This window comes from Opisthorchis viverrini, assembly GCF_000715545.1.
Source record: "Opisthorchis viverrini unplaced genomic scaffold opera_v5_143, whole genome shotgun sequence".
NCBI classification, from domain to species: domain Eukaryota; kingdom Metazoa; phylum Platyhelminthes; class Trematoda; order Opisthorchiida; family Opisthorchiidae; genus Opisthorchis; species Opisthorchis viverrini.
Window position 1 is genome coordinate 38,358 of NW_008751799.1, and position 25,447 is coordinate 63,804.

The following is a 25,447-nucleotide window of genomic DNA, read 5'->3' on the forward strand; positions in this document are numbered from 1 at the left end:
GTTGTTGCGTCGTCCACAGAAAAGGCATAAAACACTAACATTTCTGAGACCCCGCAGTGGAACCTAACCCCGTTTCCTAACTTAGGTGGTGTTGGTAAGCAAGAGGTCAGATTACAGAAACCGTTGAACCTGTTAAGCACGGGTTGGCAGAACCAAACCATCGTGTCATATTCAGTGGAAAACGTTGACTAGTCTCTTAAGTATGCTGAGGTTTCTTGAGTACACGGGGTGAAGCTGCAGTCAAAGCAGTTGCCGAGCATCCAAATAAAGTTGCTAGATTGGGGACATATCCGAAGGATGAGGGGCGGTATAACTAGCATGACTGCACGTAAAAGAACCACGGCCGAATATCGTAACATTTACCGGTAAAAATGATTGCATAAAGCACTCATGAACTATTTGCCATTATTCTGTTTTATCATGATTAAAGAGGAAATGCCTGCTACAGTACAACGACACCCCTCGGTATGTATGATCCCCACCAACCACACACCTCAAAGAATATCCGACAAATGGACACTTGAGAGTTGAAGAACTAGCTACTTTTGTTCTTTTTTGGTGTTGTGTATTTTCAGTCTTTTTTTCTTTGAGTGTTCAAACTACCACCCACTATTTTAATGGGTTAATTGATATTTGTTACCTATCAAGTCTTCACATCTTCATCGACCAAACTCGTAGCTTCTTGCTCTTCAGTGGACAAGCTTCCATCATGGCTTGCAGACTGACCTTTTCTGTCCTGCGCACCTGGGTGTTTTCAACTATTCGAAACGGTGCATGGTTCGGCATCCTAGGGGACAGACACAACTCAAAGCGCGCACTGATGATGTCTCCCCGTTTGATGACGAGACGTTTGCAACCTCGTGACCAGGCCACACAAGTGGATTTACAAACACGCGGTCAACATTTAGATTCTTAAGTTGGTTCTGTCCTCAGGATGGTGTAATCCCTATTTTCGACAGCGATCAGCATGTTAATTGTGTTTTTAAAATGCACACAACTTGGTCTTATCCAAAAAATGATCCTATTGACAGAGCTCACTTTGCTGGTTCGGAAAACGGACTGAAGAACAACCCTCTTTTGAGGACACCGTATGTAAAATCTTGTGTACAGGTAGACAGCAAGAAAGTTCACATGGGCAAGTCTACCACGTACTGTCTTGTAAGACTAAGCAGAACTCCATCGCCATTTTTCTTCGATTCTGTTATTGACATGCTCCTTGAACTTTCTCTGCCTGCCCCTGAAACTTCGGGGAGCGAAATGTCTTAATAGATTTCGCTCACGCGAACAGTACTGCTCTCCATGTTTCATAACTTACATTGGTGCTAGCCACTTTAAACAACCTAGAGTATTCTACCAGAGCAGCTCTTGCCAAACTCCAACACCTCTGGCGCCGGCGCTGTCAGTTTGGCTGCCGGGAACAGAGTGCACTCTGCGGCGGTGGGTTGTAAACTGACTTATGGATATGAAACCTACTGTCTATGTTTTGAAGGAGTACAATATTTTATGGCCAATATACTGAACTAAAACGATTGTTGCTCCTCCACCTACCCATCTCCAAAAGGTAGCACGTTCTGATTGGATCATCCATCAGCGAGAGAGCCTTTAACGTTAACCTTATAACCATGTTAAAACGGTTATTCCACAACTCAGCTCCTGAGCTGAACCATCCAAGCTAGCGCTCCCGTCAAAAGGACCAAACATGCACATGTATATAACGTCCAAAAACAGGTCACACACACTTGCACAGCGTGTTGTTTATAAGGCGTAGGAGGTAGCATTGCTCTGAAAATTCCGGCACCTACACGCGCCATGGGCAACCGGCATTCGGCGGGTGCTGGATCACAGTCGGCTGTTGCGTGACATTATTGGCTAATCAGAGCTCGCCGTGATGCGGATCCAGCAAGCAGTACGTATTCTGGCCAATCATGTGCGGCATGTGCTTCGTAGCCGTATCAGCGCTCACCAATGGGCAGCCATCTGGTTCGGCGGGGGATTCCGCCTTATACTGATAACATCCATCATCCGCCGGCTACTGATATCCGCGAAATTTGTCTCCGAAAAGAAGTGAGCGAATTCTCCTTTGGGAGGATGGATGCTGGCTGTCGTGGAGTGCAACACGGCATTGAAAACTGGGCCCTTAACGGATAAGCCGGTTTCCCGTCTGCACCACAGGTGATACAACCTCACAAAGGCTGCTCTGAACTCCGGATGGGAATGCCGCCTACCGGGAGTGGTACAGCCCCATAGGTATGGAAATTTGTGTACTACCTCGATGGGCTCATCAGTGAAAATGAGTATCAGGAAGGTCAGATTCCTGAAAGTGACCGCTGATTGCCCGAAATCTACTGAGACCCTCAACTCCACTAGATTCTGACCAGACAACGTTTCCGCAATATGCAGCGCCTTGTATAGAAGCCAGACGGCGCGAGAAGCCTTGGACCATGATCAGACAGTGTCCCTTCAATAAAGTTGCTTTAGGCCGGTGTACTTTCACACTCTCACACTCGCTTTTTCGGAATAAACCTGTTGTGTTCTTTATCAGTGAGTCTTTTTACGGCACTAGACACTGGAGCGGGAACAACAATCAGATTCAACAGATTGGCAACTTAGCAGCTGTAACAATGAGACTAGGATAGGAGCCCACCCAGTTTTGCAGCATGACTATACATTGCATGTGTGAATCGCATACCAAATTTTGAGACAGAATTAGATCAGTATTGTCTTCATTAAAATGGCATCAGATCCGAGAAGAGCTATCCGTCTGTGAGTGAATCCCTTGGGAGTATTTCGACTTTTCGGGCATTAGAGGCTGGGAGTGCATTTTCCACGATCACATCAGTGGCAAAGCTGAAGAGGAGGGGTGCAGCCTTACGGGACAGCTTTCGATATGAAACCAAGCCAATAGACCTTGACTCGCCTGCGGGGGTTGAGAGGGACACCTTTACTCTACTGATGATGCGATAGTGTCTGACGACCTGCAGGGTCAAAGGCAGTTCTCAAGCCAAGGAAGACCACCACTTTCGGTCACTAGCAACATTGTCGCTGTGCCAGAATTTGTCGGACGGTGAAAACCTATCTGTCTCCTCTGGATAGCCCAGGTTGTTTTTCACATACCTGCTTCTGTTTGTGTTCAATCAACCTTCGAAGGATGAAACCAGAGGGTGCCCTCAGTGCCACAGCTGCTTAGCTGCTGCCACAACGTTCGCGTACCCCTTCTGGAGATAAGAACGAGTGTCAATATACCGTGTTCTGCTTTATATAGCACCGACAAGGTTTTCCAGATTGGTAAACAGGGCTTCACCTTCTTTGAAGAGGGCTGGATACAGACTGTCCGGTCCTGGTGCCTTGTCACGTTTTAGTATGAATATTGGTATTTTGTTTTTCCTGACGGGCGATTAAGATTTACGTTCCATTCACTTGCACGCAGTGTGCTCTAGAATTTTTACGGAAAGCTAGCTTAGCTGTTTATCAGAATGTCCCACTCATATTCCCAGTCAGCGTCTTTGTGAGTGAATTAATCAACCACCTTCACCCATTCCTCCATTGAGCATTGCTTCCTTTTAGTCGGTCGTATTAATCATTATGAGGCATGTTTCTTTCCGGTAGCAAAGCGTTCTCCCTCTTGAGCCCTCAGTGTCCACCAAAGCTCTCGGTCTCTCCTCAGGCTCTTTATTACTTAGCGTTTGAAGGATTTGCATACATACTCTTTCCTACTAGCATGGATTTTCTGGCATCAATCAGGGCTAGTCACTTCGACGTTATCCACTGGGCACTTAATCGTACCAGAGAAGTCGGATAGATAGCTTTGAACGCCGCTTGCGTACCTCCTTTCACATTTTGCCATGCCTCATCCACAAGCTGGTTACCAGTACAATGTTCACCTGCTGTAAAGCCCAGTCGAGCTAGCTGTGGTTCATACTGTTGAGCTATGGTGGTTCTCCGAAGATTATGGATTGACATGGTTCTTGATAATTTGTGAAGTTCTGAAGAAGTGCGAAGCGTTGGGCGTTATCCGAATTAAGTTGTGAGCCCCAGAAGGAACGGCATTCTTGGATTTGTAGCTTTTTACCGGGATGCTTCGAGATGGCGTAGTGGTTAAAGCGCGAATCTGCTGATCTAAAGATCTGCAGTTAGAACCCGACCTCCGTATTTCGATTGCTCCTGTTTAGGCTTGGGCGAGCTGGCGGTATATCAGCCCTAGTGCTTCCTTCGAGTTGCCTGGTATCTGGGAACCACAAATGTGTTACAGCTGAACAATTGTTATATTATTTACCGGTTTCTGGTGAATGGTCCTACTATGTCCACGGTCGGTTTCAGCTTGGTGATCACCTGGTTACTCGACGAGTATTTATGTGAAAAGTTCGTACTTGCCAGAAACAGTCATGATCAGCACACAACTGGAGGAGTCGCTCCTCATTGTCTGTACAATGAGCATCGACTCCGAATCGGCTGCCCAGGTATGATTCCGAGGAGTTCTTATGACCAACTTGAGCATTCGTATCACCCTCAAGGATCACAATGTCGGTGCTTTTTGATTGATAAATGAGCCCACATAACTATCGATAAAGTATTCTCAGCGTCAGAACTGCAGTCCATGAAGCATATGCTGTCACCACACAGCTGGATACCCGGACGGCGCAAAGAGGACAGTTCAATGGGATACAGTCCAGCAAAGCGCTTACATTTCTGGGCTGAGTGCAACTCTCGCGCCGTATTTTCCTCGAATCGTCGCTTCTGGATCATCGGAAGAACTGAGTTTGCCTTGGGCGACTTAAGACATATATATATATATATATATATATATATATATATATCAGAGACAACATATATCGATCTTAAGGTAACATGAAGTCTGGGCAAGCACCGCCTGTTTGCCATATTAACATGGATTACGGACATTGAAATATTCTATGCAGAAATGGTTACGTAGACTTCGCAGGTTATTCGTTCACTGTTAATGTCTGGGTTGGAGGTGAACATCGGTGGACAAAGGACTTTGCGGTCAACTGGTTTTTAGGGCCGACCATTTCTAACCCGTCCTTCCCTGGGGGATAGCAGCATCGCTGCTTCCCTGAATATGGACGTGCTGGTCGCCTGGTAGAAACACTTTACCGCCTTCACACTAATCACAGAGGACAGTACGGCTCCACCCCCTAATCGCCCCGTAATACGATTGTCGTAGTATGGGGTCTCTCTGCTGTTGGTCTGACCACTTGCCGTTGGGCACCTTGTGGAACAAATTTTCGGCCGCTGTACCTCGCTGTATCATTGCAGCACTCCCACCCGACCACGAAGTCGTGGTGGCAGCTTCAGGTTTGGATCCTTGAGACACACGTCACATCTTCAATCACTTAAATCAGTTCTTTCAAATTTTGCCTCAATCTTTGACAGTTTACCGTATGATAACTCCCGTTTCTGGTGTTTTAGGAACTTGTACTCGTCGGTCCTCTAGTGTAAATGTATCGTTCCCGAAAGTTGACTGTATTTCAGCGGTGGCTCATTGTAGTTGGTGGCTTCGTTTGCTATTGTCTTGCTGACGGCTTCACTTATTCCGTGGGTGTTTTGTACTCTTGTTTTCTTGCTGCATTCAACTTGAGCAGTTCCTCCACCTCGGTTCTTCCCGGTTTACTTTACGCCGTTCCACAATTCACCGCAATATTTCTGTGTCCTTTGTTGGAGACCTATGGTTACTCCTCGGGAGCCAGTTGGGGTGCTATAATTTTGAGTGTCAGTTGTATTGGTAAGCTACATCTCTATCTCATGTAGAATGCTCCTTTTAGCTTCCGCCTATGCTCCAAACATACAGTTGCTGTATCTCACCTTCGGAGTTCTATCCAGCTTTGGATTGCAATTGACCTACTCGTCGGCAATTATGGCGGTCACTGAAACTTTCAAGGATGACCGGCTGTAAATTTTGCTTTCATTGTATCTCAGGGGTCTGTTCATTTGCAATGTGTATAGATGTTGCCCATCATTCTCTTCACAAGGCGTCGCTAAATAACTCTGGTATGACAATCCGTGTTCGACTTAACAAAGTTCTCCACAGGAGTTTTACATCAACCATTGATGATGAGATCGTAGACCCACTCTTTTCAATAGGCTCCCTAAAAACCACCTACCTTTGGACAAAACGATTAAGTGGTTACTGTTATTATGTCATCATATGGTCACGGACTGCACCCAGCTCCTGTCCGTAATGTATTTACTTAAGAGCATACCAAGTATTTCGTGTACGATAGGTGGCTATACCCTTCACACTAATCACAGAGAACAGTACGGCTCCACCCCCTAATCGCCCCGTAATACGATTGTCGTAGTATGGGGTCTCTCTGCTGTTGGTCTGACCACTTGCCGTTGGGCACCTTGTGGAACAAATTTTCGGCCGCTGTACCTCGCTGGATCATTGCAGCACTCCAACCCGACCACCAAGTCATGGTGGCAGCTTCAGGTTTGGATCCTTGAGACTCACATACGTCACATCTTCAATCACTTAAGTCAGTCCTTTCAAATTTCGCCTCAATCTTTGACAGTTTACCGTATGATAACTCCTGTTTCTGGTATTTTAGGAACTTGTACTCGTCGGTCCTCTAGTGTAAATGTATCGTTCCCGAAAGTTGACTGTATTTCAGCGGTGGCTCATTGTAGTTGGTGGCTTCGTTTGCTATTGTCTTGCTGACGGCTTCACTTATTCCGTGGGTGTTTTGTACTCTTGTTTTCTTGCTGCATTCAACTTGAGCAGTTCCTCCACCTCGGTTCTTCCCGGTTTACTTTACGCCGTTCCACAATTCACCGCAATATTTCTGTGTCCTTTGTTGGAGACCTATGGTTACTCCTCGGGAGCCAGTTGGGGTGCTATAATTTTGAGTGTCAGTTGTATTGGTAAGCTACATCTCTATCTCATGTAGAATGCTCCTTTTAGCTTCCGCCTATGCTCCAAACATACAGTTGCTGTATCTCACCTTCGGAGTTCTATCCAGCTTTGGATTGCAATTGACCTACTCGTCGGCAATTATGGCGGTCACTGAAACTTTCAAGGATGACCGGCTGTAAATTTTGCTTTCATTGTATCTCAGGGGTCTGTTCATTTGCAATGTGTATAGATGTTGCCCATCATTCTCTTCACAAGGCGTCGCTAAATAACTCTGGTATGACAATCCGTGTTCGACTTAACAAAGTTCTCCACAGGAGTTTTACATCAACCATTGATGATGAGATCGTAGACCCACTCTTTTCAATAGGCTCCCTAAAAACCACCTACCTTTGGACAAAACGATTAAGTGGTTACTGTTATTATGTCATCATATGGTCACGGACTGCACCCAGCTCCTGTCCGTAATGTATTTACTTAAGAGCATACCAAGTATTTCGTGTACGATAGGTGGCTATACTGTAATATCTCACTTGTAGGCAGTTTCACTGGAACTATAAAACCTGGCCGATAGGGACACCATGCCTTCGTGCGTAGCACCCTCACTTGTAGGCAGTTTCACTGGAACAATAAATCCTGCCTTCGTGCCCTATGCTTATCTTCTCGCCTTCCAGAAGACGACTTCACTCTGGTCCTTCGGGGTTTAGTTTTAAAGCAATTTGGTTGTGGATGTTTCATCACTGGCGGAGGTGACACCATCAGTACTCCTTTTGAACTGGTGTGTCAGTAAACACGCTACACTTCACAAAAACGCACTGATGATGTCACCTCGATCGTTGGTAAATAGTTGCAACCAAATTGCCTGCCTCAACGAACGAGCCATCATCTATGCTCCCTCAACCGCGGACATTCTCTTCAATATAGCAATGTGGTCTTATATTGATGAGTTTTGTAAGGCTACCATCAACCCCCAACAAATATCGCTTCAAATGTCATTATGGGGCAAAACAGAGACCAGGGTGTACAAACGGTGTACTGTGCCCTCTTGTGTTGTAACACCGTGCCTGACCAACTGCATTAAAAGGGTATTTTTACCTGTACGGCACATGAATTCTATGCCTCTTCTATGAGGATATGTGCCAAACATGAATGTTTGAGTGGTGTCTTGCATCTTTTTTTCTCTGCGAAAAGTGAACACAGTCTATTTGTCCAGGCGGTGTGTCCAGAGGAGATAGCTAATGCGATTCTTCGCCTCTGCAAACACCAGTCGAAGGTGTCGGCTACAAATGAGCGGGGTGATACTTTGACTAGCTCATTCTATAAGTCATCTTAACTCAGTAGACCTGAATGTAGGCAGAAAAGCCGAACACTACCAATTAACTTGCCCAGAAATGCAGATTATCCGAAACGCCATTATTCTGGGATGGTTAAACACGGTGTCTCACGATCTGGTGTGCGATCATTGTAATCGGGTTGATAACTAGCAGGAAAGATCAAACAACTGTTTCCCAAAGTGATCTCTCGGAACAGAAGTGGTTCAGCTCTAAAGCACACAGCTCAAGCAGACCAAAAGTCCACCAATGGTAGACAGTACAGAATCACACAGACCAACAAAATTTGCAAATAGTGTGCAAATGGGACCGTTTGTTTAAGTATCCGGAAGATCAAGGACTCCGGCTTGATCAGAGTTATTTTAAATACCCTCTATCTATCGGCTCTGGAACTTAGGAACGCGCGCTAACTACTGAGACCTTCTGACTGACGTTCAGTACTCAATAAATGTGCTATTCGAAAGACCCACCTAGTAGCTTACTCACTTGGCCCGACGAAACCAAGTGTCATGCGCGAAACTATACCCATTGATTATTTGCTAGACTTATGAAACGATAAACTGAATTATATTTTATCACGTCGATGCTGGCATCTCCTACACTTCTGTCATCCACGGAGGGCGAGTGTAATTCATCGGTATTTCGATTCTGTTGATTCACTGCTAGACCCTTCTAAGAACTGTAATTCTTCTGTTTGCTTGGATAGTGCTGCTTGGACTGTGTGGTCATTATAAAAGGGTTTGGATAGGTGTTTAAGCTGACACATCTGATCTTCCGGTTCATCAATGTTTGTTTCCTTAGTTTCGGACTGGCTCTTGGGTTAACGATGTGTGGCTCAGGAGTGGGCTCTTTCCTCTTCAACCCTTTTGTTGCATGGCTGCTAGAGTCCTGGACGTGGCGTGAAGTACTCTTTATCGAGGGTGCCATCCTTCTTAACTCCATGGTTTCTGCATCATGTTTTCATCATCTGGATGCAATCCGGTTTCCGATCGCCGTTAAAAATTCATCGTTGGACCTATATCAAACAGCGGGCGGAAAACTGTTGACACAGCCGTCCGAGATGGTTGGAGAAGCGCATGTGAGTTTCAGCTTCACTTCTGGGATCTTTTACAGAGTCTGTGTTTATTTCCTCCCTGTATCATCTTGTAAGGTGAGATGGCTCAAGTGGTTAGAGCGTGACTTCACTGACTGGAAGGTCTGTGGTTCAAACCCGACCTATGCTTCTCGACTCCCACTGTCCAGGCTTGGGCAGCCCTCTTGCGTGTCATCGTATTTAATGCGGTCGGTGACGTGACACATTGTCTTATTGTGCTCTTGGGATCTACAATTCATAATGAATCTCTTTACAGCGGATGTTAACATTCCAGGTGAGGATTTAGTACACGAGAAAAGTTAACGCTATATAGTCTTGTTGCTCGGTACACACTTATCATATCTAACCTTATGGCGTCGGGAGTCGAGAAACAGTGTAACTTGGCACTTCATCCGTAGTTTTTATCACGAAGTTGGAACGCATTCATCATCATCAGAGACACCAACAATAATCCATCTTCGTCATCATCATCATCATCAAAGACAGCACTGATGATGCTTCACTGCCGTACACCCACAAGGTCCGTCTAATTATATCTAAAGCCCTTGGGTCAGAAGAAGAGAAAAATAGTGGGTCGAGTGGGGGACCCAGTGCTGGCCTCTATTAAGCATTCTGAGGTGCCTCTCCATCCAAGCGCTCAATCAAACAATCTGGAAAGAAACCAACAAAATGGACGCCATTAACATCGATCGGTCGCCATTTCTTTCAATGTCTCCAACGTTTAGGCATGCGCAACACATTGATGAGGCATTGCAGTTGATGGTTCCAGATGCCTTCCGCGATTGAAGTACCTGATGTACAACCAAATACCCGTTTTATAATTACCTTGTTACTAATCCGTTGACGCCATCTGGCACCCGTAACGCTTCTGAGTTATCGCTGGTCAAAAACCTAGAGACACTCCCATCATCTATCCTCAGAGGTCATGTTTCTCAACCATAAAACGATACAGTTCTTACTGTAGCCTGGAACGTGTGACCTTTGAGACTCAATAATGTGCCTTTTTTACACTACAGGTGACGCAAATTAGCAAACATGATTCCGGCCTTCGAGATTCGTGCACTGACTTCGTCAGACACTTCCGTCAGAGCTAATGCAACTCCCAGAGTGTGAAAAATTCTCCACAAACTCCAGTGATCTTCCTTGAGTTTTAAGGGTTATGTTCAGAGGCTGTACGCTATGAAGCATGCCTTTACACTTTAAAGATGCGAGGCGCATGTCGAAAGATGGTATGATGGTGGTCAGTCTATTCAACAGAGCTTGTGCTGTGCCTTCATCTTGAAAGCTTAGAGCGGTTTCGTCTGCGTACTCCAGATCGATAGGGTCATCACAATCTGAACACCCGGGTTTTATGATCTTTCAGCGCACTCCTCATTATTTCATTGACAGCGAAGTTGAACAAGAATGAAGAGAGTGTACATCAATTTACATAGGGAAACTTTTAGAAAGTTCACCATACACTCACACGCCCAGAAATGTGAATGTAGGGATGGGATTAGGTTCACAAACTTCTGGAGAATAAACTGTTGAACGAGTGTAGTTAATATCACTGACCGATCAACAGATTCGAACGCACGAGTCAAGGAATACCAAGATTTTGGGTTGTCTGTGCATATGGCGTTTCTCTTACACCTGACGGAGTGTGAAGATGTGGTCGACGCAGCCTTTATCCGGTCGAGGATTTGCGTGCCGCCGTAGGACAACGCAAAATCAGTGGCGCCAGAATCCTTGTTTCAAAATGAGTCGAACTATTACATCTTTGGTTATCACAGTTACTTTGAGTACCTTTTTTGACCCCAATAAACTTGAATGGTCTCTTTTCCCCAGGTAGACAAAAATAGGCTGGACAGACAGTGACTGAGGAATTGACTCTCATCCTTAAACAGAGCAGGTCGTTAGGGCCAGGAGGACGATGTCGCCTGAGTAGAGATGTACACTCGGACACTACTGAAACTGAGAGGGTTTCATTTTCACAGTCCACCTTTCTGTTGAAGGTCAGCAGTCTGGATTGGAGGTAGCAGGTGACCAACCTAATTGTTGTTCGACATACTGTACCCAGTGGTCCAAATGTTTTCCTTTGCTGGATATCAGAGTCATTTCGTTCCCTGATAGTTTCACTGCCAATAGGCTTCCGAGACCAACCTCAATTCATTTTACGTTAGTAGTTGTGCAAGAATGGCTTGAAGCTTGTGTATATGTATTTTCCCTCCAACAGCGTCAAATACGTAATCAGAAGTGTCATTTCAATCATCTGCTACTAACGCACACTAGTGTATTAGGTAAACGAGCACTGTGAGTTTAGCAAGGGAAACTGGCCAATGCACCTTTCCTTTGACGGCACCCAAGTAAAGCCGCTAATCTAGGTCACCACTGTGATGTAGCGGTTACGGATGAAACTTAACGTGATCTACAGCAAATGTACCCCTGCTAAGAAAAGCCTATCGTCACAAAGACACCAACTTATTCGCCTGAATCAACTCGGTTTAGGTAGAAGATGACGGACTTCAAAGGTGTTGGAGTATAACATGGGAAGCAGTAGGATAACAATGAGCTAGCGTAGAGTTGACGAAGGACAAGGGTGCCATAACGACTGAAACCTTTGAGCTACAACGCAGCGCACATATTTTTACCAGAAGACATGAATTATGTAGCCTGGATGTTTTCTGCTTTATTCCACTAAACCTCATCCGAATAGCGGTCGTTATAACCATTTGTGTCCATGTTAGGTGAAGTGCCGGATCGATCCGATGAAGGAGCATGAGAAATGCTCATAACAGAGATTATGCCTCTTCTAGAGAGGTGTAGCACCCCGTATGAGAAAAGAACTCCGTCCATGTGAATGAAAATGAAAAAAAAACGATTGATGTCATTTGATTGCTCATCACTGCCTTCCATTCTACGACAAAATAAACTTGCGTGGGAAACGGAACAAGAGTATCCACCCACAGCCTCTAGTGACCTACATTAAGGTCGTTCCCAACTACTCAGTGTACCAAAACCAAGGATTTCAATAAGAAGTAAAACAAGTCACTAATCGTGTTACCAATGCGCTAACATTCGTAAGCTTACTGGTTCTCAATACGTCTTTCCGATAAGGACTCGGTCCACTCTGAAGGGTTTTTGTTTAGTGTATCAGTAAGTATTCTAGCCATAGAACTGTTTTACTGATGCGGTTAACATGTTGGGTCGAAAAGCTCCCTCATTTCCGAGCTATCACCATCTTTCAGAGGGCGATTCTACGAAATGCACACTTGCTTTTCGGTTCAAATGTGTCCTTAAATACACTCGGCCGTTTGGTCAGTTTAACCACCACAGCTATGGTGAGAAATCCTGGCTTCTAAAGCGATACACTTTTCTCATGCCAATGCTAATACGCATATTAAGCCGTTTGTTACGACAGTCGTAAGGAGATGAAAAAATAAGATAACAGTTTATCTGTCACACCCTTCCGGTGCCTAGCTGCCATTCCATCTGATGTAAGCACGAGGGCTGGCATGCTGTCAGGTTGCCCAAGCCTAGACAGGGTAAGTCGAACTAAGACCCTCCAGTCAGTAAATTCGCGCTCCAATCATTGAGCCATCTCACCCCGTTGGAAACGACTCCAGCAGATACGAATTAAAATGGTTTCAAGTACTTCTTACTTAACCGCCCTAGTCTCCTTATCTTCATTTTGAACACTTAAACCCAATAAATCCGCGGTGGATGTGTGTGGTATCTCAATATTATTACTATTATTATTATTATTATTATTTACTCGTGGCTTTGTGACTTCGGGGATCCACAGCCTTGCGAATCGCTCAAACCTGACATCTTTCCTGAAAGCTTAGGGTGGATGGGCAACCATGCGGACGGTCGTGACCGCGAATGGATTTGTCGTGCTTCCTGAATTAAACTCTTACTGCTATTCGTGGAGTTGGGTCTTATTTACTGTGAAAGACGTAGTTAGTCACGCAGTTTTCATGCCAAGCCACCATGTGACGCTGGATGGTGGTTACAAAAATGGTCATTCCCACAGAACGATGTGACCCCTTCGTGTTTGTTGCAGTCCCTTGTCTGTCGGTAGTAGCCAGTTTTCCCAGCCATTGATTTCGACAAAAATGCTTGCTCAGATATCTATAATTACAAAAGAATACATGCATTAGTATGCACGATAACTGGAATGTATCGACTGGTGATTCTTGTCGAGTGGATGATTGGCATCAGATTAGCACCCACAGGCTCACAGTGTGAACAATATGTCCTCCGGGAAAACATTTCCGGTTAAATCGGGTTACAAACCAACGCAGGATTTGAGTGTGCGCTGGACGTCCTGCTGTCGTTTCCTGATGGGAAAGTGTGAGCCATAAATCGTCCTGAACTTCAGTATAAATCGAGTAACCTGGGGTTCATAAGTCTACAGTATACGCCATACTTTTAGGATAAAACTCGCTGCATGGGAGTTCTGTGGGGACGAAGTTTTTCAGGTGCAAAATGATAATAGCCCGATTTCACCAATTATTGATGATTATCCAGCCAGACATGATAGGGAAACTTGCACGTAGAACCACACGTAATGTAAACTCTAAACTAGAATGTGTCACATCATGTCTTTACGGTTTACTCATAATGAATTCCCTCGAATAATCGTCTACGACTGCATATGTGCACGCAAACCAAGCTTGAAAAATATGGTGTAAAGTTCAGAATTTTGCTAAACGATCAAATGAAATAGTGTTTTCCCTTATCTTACGTCTTTCGGAAACTAATAGCGACTGATAATAATGGGGGGATGCGCAATTACTTATTGGTATTTCGATAGATAGAGGCGCTTGTCCGATAGGCTGTAGAACTTAACGACGTATCACTCGTCCAAATCCTGCTGTTGCGCGAATTAACCTCGCCTGGAACCACTCCCTGCTCTCTCTAGTCCGCCAAAGAGGAAGCGTAAAGCGTGGAAGAGGATTTATGCAATCTTTTGCCTAGAAAGAATAACAGTCCCTATGTCGATTTCTGCAAAAATTACAAGCAAGCAGATAAAGATTGTCACAATTTCGAGCCTGTAACACAACATATCGAAATGTTGGTAGTCCGGCTGCGCTAATTGGTTGTAGATCAACAGCCACCTGATGTACGACCAAGTCTGCAACAATTTTGCGAAAAGTTCTGTTTAATCATGTTCCCTTAGACAGCAAAAACCATTCCGTTATACCACATAGAGGTTTTTATATGAATTTGTTACTGTCTCAGAGTCTGACTTATAAACAACTTTCAAGCTGTTTTCATGAGGTTGCTCATAATATCGGTATTATAGTTCTCCAGTGAAGTTCTCATGACGTATCACAATAATGAGGCATTTTCGCTAGTTTTCTAGTCGGATCCCCTGGTTCGTCTTCCCTACATCTTGAATGGTACAAAGTCTACTCTTATTCCCGTAACACTGTTCGAAAAAACTGTCCAGTTTAATCGTTTAGGAAATTCACAAGCTGATACATAGCATGTAGACAAAACTACTTCGTCTGTGGTCCTGTCAGAAACCCGACCGAATAGCAGCTCCAGCTCTATTTTAGTTGTTCCTAGCAGTAAGATGAAGTATGGGTGCTTGAGGTACTGGTTGCTGAGTACTAATGGTCTTCTAAAATAAATCTTTCGTATTGCTTTGATGAGGAAAGCGAACTATTCTGTCCCATGCGTTTTCGCTTAGGGATCCTCTGATGTGGATTGGCTTCGCTTCAGAAGTGACTCGACCAAAAAGTGTACCGACAGTCTGATGTACTTTGTGGAGTTGATAACTTTCGTCTTCCCGATTAGCAATTTTATCAGGGGACGGAAAAAGCATAACACTGACGGAGAGTCCAATCGCCTTGATGCGTTTGCCTTCAGACTAACACCACCATATAGCTTTCATGGTTTATCTGTGAGTAAACCTGAACTACTTGACGTCAAAGGGCTCGTTGTGTCCCATGTGTGACCTTTCCTCCTTTTCCCAGTTAAACAAAGCCAAAACAGCCTGAACCAATATTTCTTGGTACATAATTTATGACCGGTAAACTGAAATAAACTAGAAGATAACACAGCCCGCATCTCTTGGTGACAATAATACTACTTGGGAACAAAATTGGTGAAAACTTCTTTCTCGGGTCCGTGTCCTTCCCACTACGGTAACGCACATACTGAGCAAATAAAAGGGCCTTAAAATATGCCTTAATTAACACTTGTCCCTCAATCTCAACTGTTTATCTTCTGGTTTCCCCCAGGCTACCGAAGAGTTTCCGAGAGCAATTCAAATACCGGATGAAGTGACTACTGGTAAGAATTCATCTTGATCGAAAGTTTACACAGCTAGTGTATTGTCGTTGATCGTTTTGAAAGTGGTGCAGTATTCAATCAGAAAAACCTTACATGGGACGACCCTATGACGTCGCAAATCTTACAAGCTAGTTTATGCTCTTCACGTTTTCTAAGACTAGTTCGCTATCGGAATAACCGTATCGAATAGTGCAGGTTTTAAACTGCGATATCTGGAACTTTCCTCTAATGGAATTAACTTGCAAGCCAGTCAAGAATCCTCGCTAACCGCTATTTCGTCGTTTCGTTTGCCATGATGTTTCACGCCCCGTTCAGTTACCGAACAAGTAGAGTGACAACAGACTGTTCTGCCTTTTACCGCTCTCCTCACTTTCTTATTTGGTCTGAGCGAACCTGCTGTGGTAGTAGGCATTCAGCAATGTCTTCGAGGGGCTTCAGCTGTGATCGGACGTTTTCGTTTGCGTAGTTTTTATGTGATGGTTTTGGAACACTGAAGTATTCCCTATTAAGCAGATCACGTTTATCAGAAGAAAAGTCGGACGGGTGGAGTCAAGGAGTGCTGTGTTGTTTCTGTCGGGATTCACAAAATCCCATTGACCATATAGCTGACAATGCTTTTCTTCCTTCGGGGTTCCTCAAGGAATCATTATTTCCGCATCATCATATTCCCTCCCTCCGTCGCTCACGTGTTTCGAGTTGGCAACCGTACTGCAGTAGGTTGCTCATCTTTCTATCTACAAACTTTCTTCAAGTTTGGAAAGATTAATAATCCCTTCAGGTTCGTGCACCACTTTCGGTACTAAGGTCGTCCTCAGTGCCTCCCATCAATCTTGTGGTCGTGTTCTTTCTGATCAAGTGGAAATTTTATGCTAAGTTCTGACAATGTTGCGGCCTTTAATGCAAATTTGATTTCATTCTCTTTGCACTATGGTAAACGGTTGTTAACTTCGATACTTTTGAATTTCTGAATATTCTGGCCTTCACCTTTCTATTTGCTGAGCAGGGCCCTCAACCCTTCGGGACAATGTGTAAATGGACCATGAGTACATTTGAGAACGTTTCATTCTGTTACTTTGTTTACCATATTACTCCAAGAAATGGCTGTCTTTCGGCGGAAACCGAAGGCGCTGAATAGGTACAGTCCAGTTCAACGAAAGTAGTAACATAGTGTGCTTCCGTTGCTTTCTGTCATCAGAATTCAATAGTCCTTCAACTTCGTTTCGGCGAATTTGGTCGTGCATACGATATGCGATATGCGTTCCTTCGCGTTGTCGCTTTCGGGCCCTTGGATGTTCCACTACTCCAGTGTTAGCTGCAGACTCAATCGAGGATATCCGAGTGGACATGGTAAACGAGCGATCCGGATGCGCTGATTTCCTGACTGCCTTCAAGGTCAGTCTCAAACAGTTGGGTTCCCGGAATCTGTGGAAAAATCCCACCTACGTCGTCTACATTTTCGCCAATGGCTTGGCTGGAGCAGCGATTGTGATACCCTGGACATTCATTTACGACCATGGTATCTTGTCGCTTAGTGATGAAAACGGGAACTTGGACGAAACAAATATGTCAAATGTGTCGTTGTTACCTTCCCTTATTGGCATGGGGTCGTTGATCGGTACGTGCTTGGGTTGACTTGTAATGCTGTGTGTTCTACTTTTAATGCATCTGAACACTACCCTTCGGTTGTCTATGTCCTTCGTTGAAGTTGACTCTAATTCCGACAAATTTGAAGAGTCTGGCATGTGTGTCATTCACTTTCAATTATATTGCTCCTTTTTGAATCTAGGTAGATTGTGCAAGTCAGATAAACACTCAGCGTCGCTGTAAGCACTTTTGGGATATATTATCGTCTTCTAGCGTAGCAATAGTTCCTTAACTGCGTGCGGATTAAAACTGATCAAACCTCAAATACTTTGGTGCCTTTGTCCACTTTTGTAATCGTGTTTAGGCTCCTTGATGGCTAAAAAACTGCGTACAAACAAATTATGATTTTTTTAGTGAATATTTCCTCTCATAAGTGTAATCAATCTATGCCGAAAAGCCGAGAAGCATTGTACAGTTGTTTTATCCTTTTCAGGAATTACCAGTAGTTCACATTTCCAAAAAAATCTGAACATTCTGTTAGTAGCTCAAAGGAAGAATATTTTACAGCATAAGCGAAACTTCCATCTGAAGAGTCGTCACTCGAAAAACCACTTAATCGGTGACCACAGGATTCGGATTCTATGACTGGAGAACGAATGGCGCTCTATTCTATCCAAGTGCGAGTTAACCACACTGCTGATCAGCCGCTCATAACCGAACGGTTTAGTGTTAGAACGACTACCCAGGCGGTTACGAGTTAACAGGTCCTTTGAGTTTCGAGAGATTTCTGGTGTTGATGATTCCCATTAAGGATGGAGCAGGTGTGCCCAACTCGGATCTTTAGCTAGATTGTATTCACTTACTTAACGTAATCGCCTTCGAAAATCCCCAAATTTCCTCACACTACCTGCAAATTGCTGTCTTCCGGCTATACACAAACGTCTAGTGGCTGCGGAACAATTATCCATTAGTACCATTATTATCAGTTAGCGTTATTACTACCCCCCCCCCTTCGAGCAAGAAAACGCCGGATTAGGCCACTCTCCCCCCATCACATGTTCACAAATGTTCTTGTTTTCATTGTTATTTTTATCGTTCCAACTAAACTGAAGGCTCCAGACATCCACCGGTTTTGCAAACTTATGTAGTTGAGGTATATACTATTTCATTAACACGAAGAGCCCACACAGTAATCATGAGTTCCTGCGACTTGGGTCACCGTGAATGCGCACTGTTTGTATGTACTGTTGGTAGTGTGAAGAAATTTATGATTTTTGTGGAGATTTCGTCCTGTAAGTGAAGCCAATCTATAGGTAGCTCGGTGGAAGAATAAAATTCATCCGATGAGTGAAACCTTTATCTGAGAAGCCGTTGCTCGAGAAGCCAGTCAACTCGTGTGACCGCGCGATGTGGATCTCGTGATTGAAGGATGAGCGGCGCTATATCCTGTCTAAGTGCGAGTTGATCACACTGCTGATCAGCCGAGCGGTTAAGTGTTCAAACTACTAGCCAGGAGGTCGCGGGTTCGTGAGATGATGAATCCCAATAAGGGTGAAACAGCTGTACAGTGCTTCTCGGCTTTTCAGCATGGTGTGTATGCACTGTTTAACCATACTCGAACAGGAATAACAAATGAACATAACTATCTAAAGAGTTTGTAGGTAATTTGTTTTGCCTTTAGGGGGAAAATACAGCATAGGCTTTCCAATAGTACGATGACTAGCCTAATTTCCCACGCAATGTCGGACTCATAAATTTCAAGCTACTATAAATCACCACCTTAGTTTACTTCACCAAATTTAGACGTGATTGGTTTATGGATGCTCTATGCGAATTTTGTTTTCCTTTGGTTGGTTCGCTAGGCTGATTGACTAGTCTTTTTTGCACGTCGCTTCGAATGTAATTGTGAAATCCAACCTTACCTGGCGCACGTCACCGAGACAGAAAGCATAAACATCGAAGGCGTTCATTCGGGGATTCGAGCCGTGGTCGTAGAAGCGGACTCATCTTTGACATCGGAATTAGCTCTGCTGGGCCAAAGCAATTGATCCACTGAACTAGAGGGGGGCTCCTTGACCGCACAATACTCTTATCTGCAAAACAAAACCTCAAAACCTTTTCGAGTGGAACAAAACTTTTTACGCCAAACTGTTGCATTTTGTTGCATTGTTACAAACCAAAAACCACCCTAATATACGTTCATATTTACGCAGCTCACCAAATTTCACTGTCCACTGAAGTAATCGTACCTCTGGCGGAAAAATTCTGGTAGAATGCGTTCCTAGCATCACTGCGACTCCGAAATTCCTAGATGCGGTTCAAAAGTTTGGACTGTCGGAATGATTTCATTAACCCTATGAATGATGAGTTGCTTCAAGAAAATATGAGTAAATGTCTGGGATATCGTGCCAGCTGATACATAAAGCGGCTTTTGTGCGGCACTTTTACTTGAGGAATGTCATAAAGAAGGGCTTTAATAAACTCTCCCCTTATCACCGATGTGGTCTAAAAACGAGTGTGTTCCGGTAATTGCTTCCAATTTAGCATTCAAGTGGATAATGTTGATGGGAACTCGGACACTACGTCCACCTGATAGAATATACGTACAATTGAGATATTTTCTTTTCAAGACGGCTGGAAATGTCAGGCAGAAAAACTTAGCGACTCAAGATTGTATTACCGTTATGGGGTAAAATCAATGCTGGGGTCGTATTACTTTACGGCAAGTGCTACCGCATAACTCTATTCATTCGGTTATTCGAATAAACAAAGCTGCTTTTTTGGCGCTAATTGTAATTATGATGATAATTATAAGGATGAGTAAACCCTTGGACCATCCACTGCATGTTTCTCTCTTCTTAAAACTCAACACGTAGGAGCAATCCCCGACCCTCTCTCCCTCCCGAACGCCAAGTTACACACAAATTAGGCTATTTACCCACTGGTTAACTGAGACAGTATTAAAGAGACTCGACTCAGTCTTCCATTCATAGTGCTACTCAAGTGAATGTGCTGGGCAAAAGCCCCCTCATTTTTCGGTTGGTACGATATCCCAGGTACCGAAGTGCGTTATAAGCCAAAGATTCAGTCGAATCCCTCGTTATCACTAGATTAGCCTGCAACTACGCTTCCAACCCCGAAAGAGCTTCCTGTTCTTATGATTGACTTATCTTGTAAAACCGACGCAACTTCGATATTCTACTTGGGGTCCAGTTTATCATCTCGTTGGTCTATTATATTAATACTTTATTGTAGGAATCATAGTCTCCGAGTCCATCAGTTCCTGAAGCAAGTGGTCTGACACTGGTTCGACTCAAATTACCACGATCGGGAAAGGCGACGACACGCGCAAAAGCACCAATATATTGCGTAACTACCATGCCCTAGTCGGTCCTAACAGCTTAATTTATCCACTCAGTTACCATCCATGGGCACCCCCTAAAGTAACATTCGTCGTAAATAGATATATGAAGGATCGATCGCATAGACAAAGTATACTAACAATCGTTTCGAAGTCAACACCTCGTAGCCTTTTTTGGGAGGGGAGGGGTTATGATCTCCATATCCATTGGCTGCTGTGTCCAGATATTCTTAGCTCTGGTTCGCTTACTGGCTGTTGGTCGGTCCGCCGAGCTCAGCAGTTAGCTTGCAAACATCTCGTCATCAGTGCGCATCATTCACACTCCCCTTCTTAATCGATCTTGTCGAAAGATCTCGTGTCCTAGAAATTAAAATCATTCCTTGCTACTACACGTTCTTTCTATTGAAAGTTCATATGAAACACTCAACTTTGTGTTGTAAGCGCTCGTAAACCGGTTTTTCAACGAGATGTTAATGAGATCCATCCGTCTTATACTTATGTTTCACCCCGCGGTTTATATCCCAGGACAAATTGCCTTTGGCTTGATCACCTCACAGCTCGGTCAACTGAGTGCTCCTCTGTGTTCTTGTTGGCTAACTCAAACGAACAACCTCAGTGAACAACCACTGTCCATTTTGCCGGAAAGAAAAAACCGTTTCCTCGGATTTTTACGCCGCATGTGGTCTGACAAATCTTCGTGTCACCTCCTTCTGTTCATGGTAGTCCTCTTATGGAGTAGCCTGTCCACATTGTTGATCAGCTTGCTGCCCTTATCCATGCTGGCCGGCCATATATCCACCAATGTTTCATTCTTCTCCCTTCCTATTGGGCGAGCTATGGCGGCAGCCTGTCTACTGGTCGGTATCTCATACGGTGGCTTTTACGTCCTATATCCACAAATTTTAATTGATACATTGGGTGAAAATCTGTGGCCGGCCGGTTTGGGCGTGTTTCTGTTCGTCAATGGAGCGATGAATCTTATTGGTACCACAATTGGAGGTAAGTGTGCGTCGATTTCTGTTATCATGTCCCCACCCTGCTCACTCCTCGCTAAATACTGATGAACTATGAATCTGAGCCAGTGATGTGTGCGCTGATGCGCCAGCTGAAAACCCGTGGCTGGGCTTGGAATCAGGGTGATACCTAATACGTGAAGAAATGTTCTGGCTGCAATAAAAGCTGTCATACTAGTGTCCTTCACTGAGACCCCCGTAGCGTGCAGTAGCCAACCGAACCCGCACTTTAATGCTGGCCTCAGGATGGGTCAATGAGTCACTGGCATCTAAAATAAGGGCACTAGTTGGGGGACGCAATATGTTCGACCCTATGCACAGTCCATAGCATGACTGACACGGACACCACAACTCCGTTTCTGTGCGGTAGGTAAACTAGTCTAGTAGGTATTATTCGTCTTTAACGACTGTAACTAGATGCAGTTGCACTGAATGCCACGTCATATTCAAAGGCATTCAGCCTAGCCTTATAGAGTTTTGCACGGTTTTCGTAAGAGGTGCGTTACCCTCAGTACTTGAATCTCTACCAACAGCGCTTCGAAGTAGCTCACGCTGGAACCCAGGACATCGGAAGGAATAGGAAAGCCATCGCTGTTTATCTTTCCTGCAAAGGAGTGCCAACAAGAAAGAACGAAGTCAATAACTCCACTGACTATGAAAATACCAAGAGCGTTTTAGGTGTTAAACTACTCAGCTGCGATTAGTAGTTCGCGTACCCTCTTATATCTTGAAGGCTGAATGATCGTGGTTCGCCATCGAGGCTACGCGATATTTCGGACACCTTGTCTTGCGGTTTTTAAGTCAATTTGTGTTTTATGTTCCATCAAGTAATGCGTCCTACGTATCGAAATCCATATTCGATCGACGGCCTTTTAACACTACCCATTAAAAAATTGCTGCCTATTTGGCAAGCACACATGAATGACGCTTTGGTTTACATGAACGTCGACACACCCAGTACATCAGCATGCGGTTGTGGCCATCAGCTAGTCACTTCTGCGTGTTGTAGTAAACACAACTTATTAGTCATAAACCAGGAAAACAGGTTTCGTTATTTCAATTAACCTGATCTTTCTTTGCTTCATATCAATTTCAACTAACTAATTTCGCAGATTAGATTGGTGGATTGACACCCTCCCCCCATACCGTACAGTACCCCACTGGTCAACCTACTTGAAAACCTAGTTTCTCTTTTCTCCCTTTACGTTAGGTCGTCTGTTCGACACTTACAACTCCTACAAACCCGCTTTCCTGCTTGCCAGTTTGATTCTGTTTGTCAGTCTAACGATTGTCGTCGTGCAGCAAACCGTTCATTTCTTCCTAAAGCGACGACTCTGTTCATTAGAAACAGTTGCTCAGCAACCGCCTCACTAGCTTCGATGCCAAAATTCTTACTTTTGATGCTTGTTTTATTCCATTGATTTATGTATGGCAACATTTTCTATGCGAAGTGCCCAAGAATTTCACAATTTATTCTTTCGTTTACGGTTCTATTTCGAAAAATTTGCGTAGAGTTATAATGATCATCTACAGCGTTTTGCTTTAGTTACTGGGAGGGACAAGCCAAGTCTGACACCAAAATGCTGGTCACTTAAATAATTCCCCACATTTTGTGCACAGCGGTTCCTCCCATAGGCATTTTCCTTCAGACTTTCTGTTCAGTGCAATCATTTGAATATAAAAATTGAAATATTCATCCGGGATTCAGTTGAGTCTCTCGTTCACACCAGCCTAGTTTGCGAGTTAGTATTTTCCAATTGCACACAATTTGGGTTCAACTATAGCATAGAGTTGACGAAAATTGGAGAATTTGCCTGCCTGTTGTGCTCCAAGAAGGGCGAAACAGATCGTATGCTGTCGAGAAACTTTCTATTAACCCTACAACCACTGTGTTACGTGGAGAATATCACAATCGATAGATTCACTTGAGTCTTCTGTTAACACCAACTTAATCTGCAGATGATTAGTTCTCGAGCTTGGCAGTTGGATTGCAAATATTTCACCAGAGCATTCCATATTCATTCCTGATATTTTGAAGTAGAGAATGAACTTGACATCCTACTTGGGACCGAACTGCCTGTTTTCCTTCTCATAAACTTAATATTTGAGGCTGGTTCTGTGAAACTTCTGTGGTCCGCGAACCAGTCTTCTGCCCTTGTTACCCGCTGTCTCATCTACCCGTTTGATGAGTCGTCCTCGAATTCCCGTTCGGGTAAGAATAACTTAACTATATTTATCATAAAGACGGAAATTACTTAATTATCAGACCGGCAATGAGGTTAACTCATGCTTCGGTATGGTCATGCAAGACCTGTCAACCATCCAATTTTTGTACAACGGACTATGTATACCTAGTGTCTTACGACTCCGGACTGTATTCAGAGATAGGATAATCCAACCCAAATATATTAGCGCAGTTCAAATTTGCGACCACATTCGCCTCACTGTTACATAGCGTAACTTTATCTAGCCACTGTCCTTTCAATGTCTTCCCAGTCATCTGAGTAGCAGATCCTGAGCCAGTTTTCTTGATGCAACACACCCAGCTCCATTAAAGGGGCTAGTGAGTTTAATTTCTATCCAAAAAAGCACAAGACCATGATCATTGTATAGCCTGTTTGCATTTCCCATTTTAAGGAAGGAACGCCGGTTTCGGTGCAGTTAGAACCTTAGAACCTTTTGGAGGAGGTCGAATCTCTGTGCGCTTTCTTGTCACTGATTATTTCGAAAGATCGCCCAATGTAACTTCGTTTATCTTGGGATAATCAAACGCCGCTTGATTCAAGGTGGTGATATCACTCAACCGATGATTGGTCTGTAACGACTGTCTGGGGCGTACACGGCCTATGCATGAGCTTTCAGTAAACACATGAAAAGTTATGGCTTCAGTATTTCCCGGTGGCGTCTTAGTTCTGCGGTTCTTTACATGCGACAGATTTACACTCATTTGAGCAATGTACCTCCCTGTGATGCAGAATCTTTACAAGCAAACGAAAATTTATCACTTATGTTTAGAACGTTCGCGCAGATGTCCACTCATATGGGTCATGGACACAGCCAGGGCAAGTACTGCATCATCGCTCTATCATCTATCATAGGCTATCTATACGTTACTCAAACGCAGACGTGTTCGTCTACCGTACTCCGATATGGTCGTGGCGACACATCTGTCTGAGATGTCAAATCACTGCGGTTGATGACACGCCTACAATACCAATGGCTCTAATTAGATGCGCGAAATCATCCTGTTCTTCTCGTTCCTTGGCATAGTCACTCTGAATTTGTACTGAAATTGGTGGTACCCGATGTATAAGGAACATGGCATCTGGCCGAAAAGCAGTACGTTTCAATAGCGGTGAATGGTTTGGCCGAGGGTTGCCAAATTCCAACGAAACCACCCCTTGTGTGTATCGAGGACGTACAGTATTTAACTGAGTTGCAACTTTTAGTGTAGTGCGTTCATATCGAAAAAATCGTCCAGTGGTATCACCCTTGCGGTGCCTAGCTACCATGCACCCCGAAGGAGGCACGGGGACTGGGATACTTCCAGGTGCCCAAGTCTAGACAGGGGAAGTCGAGATGCAGAGGTCAGGTTTGAACCATAAACCTTCCGGTCAGTAAATTCACGCTCTAACCACTGAGCCATCCCGCGTTCATATCGACGAAGTGGGAGTCAGAATGATCAATCTTGTGTTACGACCACCTTGCGCTCCTCATTGCGACAGAACACATTCTAGCAGTACATACCCATCCTGCCGTTATGTGTTGTACTTGGATTCTATTTAATTTCTTTATTTAGTGTCCGGAAATATGTGTAATGGATGGAAGCATCTTATCAAATTACACCGTTTTGAATTTAGGCCTTCCTCATTAAAAGCCACATAGTGCTCAATTGTTTACTGGGACCCTAGA

At 44.2% G+C, this 25,447-nt stretch overlaps 1 protein-coding gene across 1 annotated transcript; it reads left to right on the forward strand.

Moving 5' to 3' along the window:
* Positions 1-5,457: 5,457 nt before the first annotated feature.
* Positions 5,458-23,048, forward strand: T265_06690 (hypothetical protein; the record flags this gene model as incomplete). Its single annotated transcript, XM_009172024.1, has 6 exons — positions 5,458-5,740; positions 6,646-6,879; positions 6,920-7,046; positions 16,783-17,192; positions 21,048-21,521; positions 22,746-23,048. The coding sequence occupies 6 exons, from the start codon at positions 5,458-5,460 to the stop codon at positions 22,907-22,909; spliced, it is 1,692 nt and encodes a 563-aa protein (XP_009170288.1).
* Between the last annotated feature and the right edge of the window lie 2,399 nt (positions 23,049-25,447).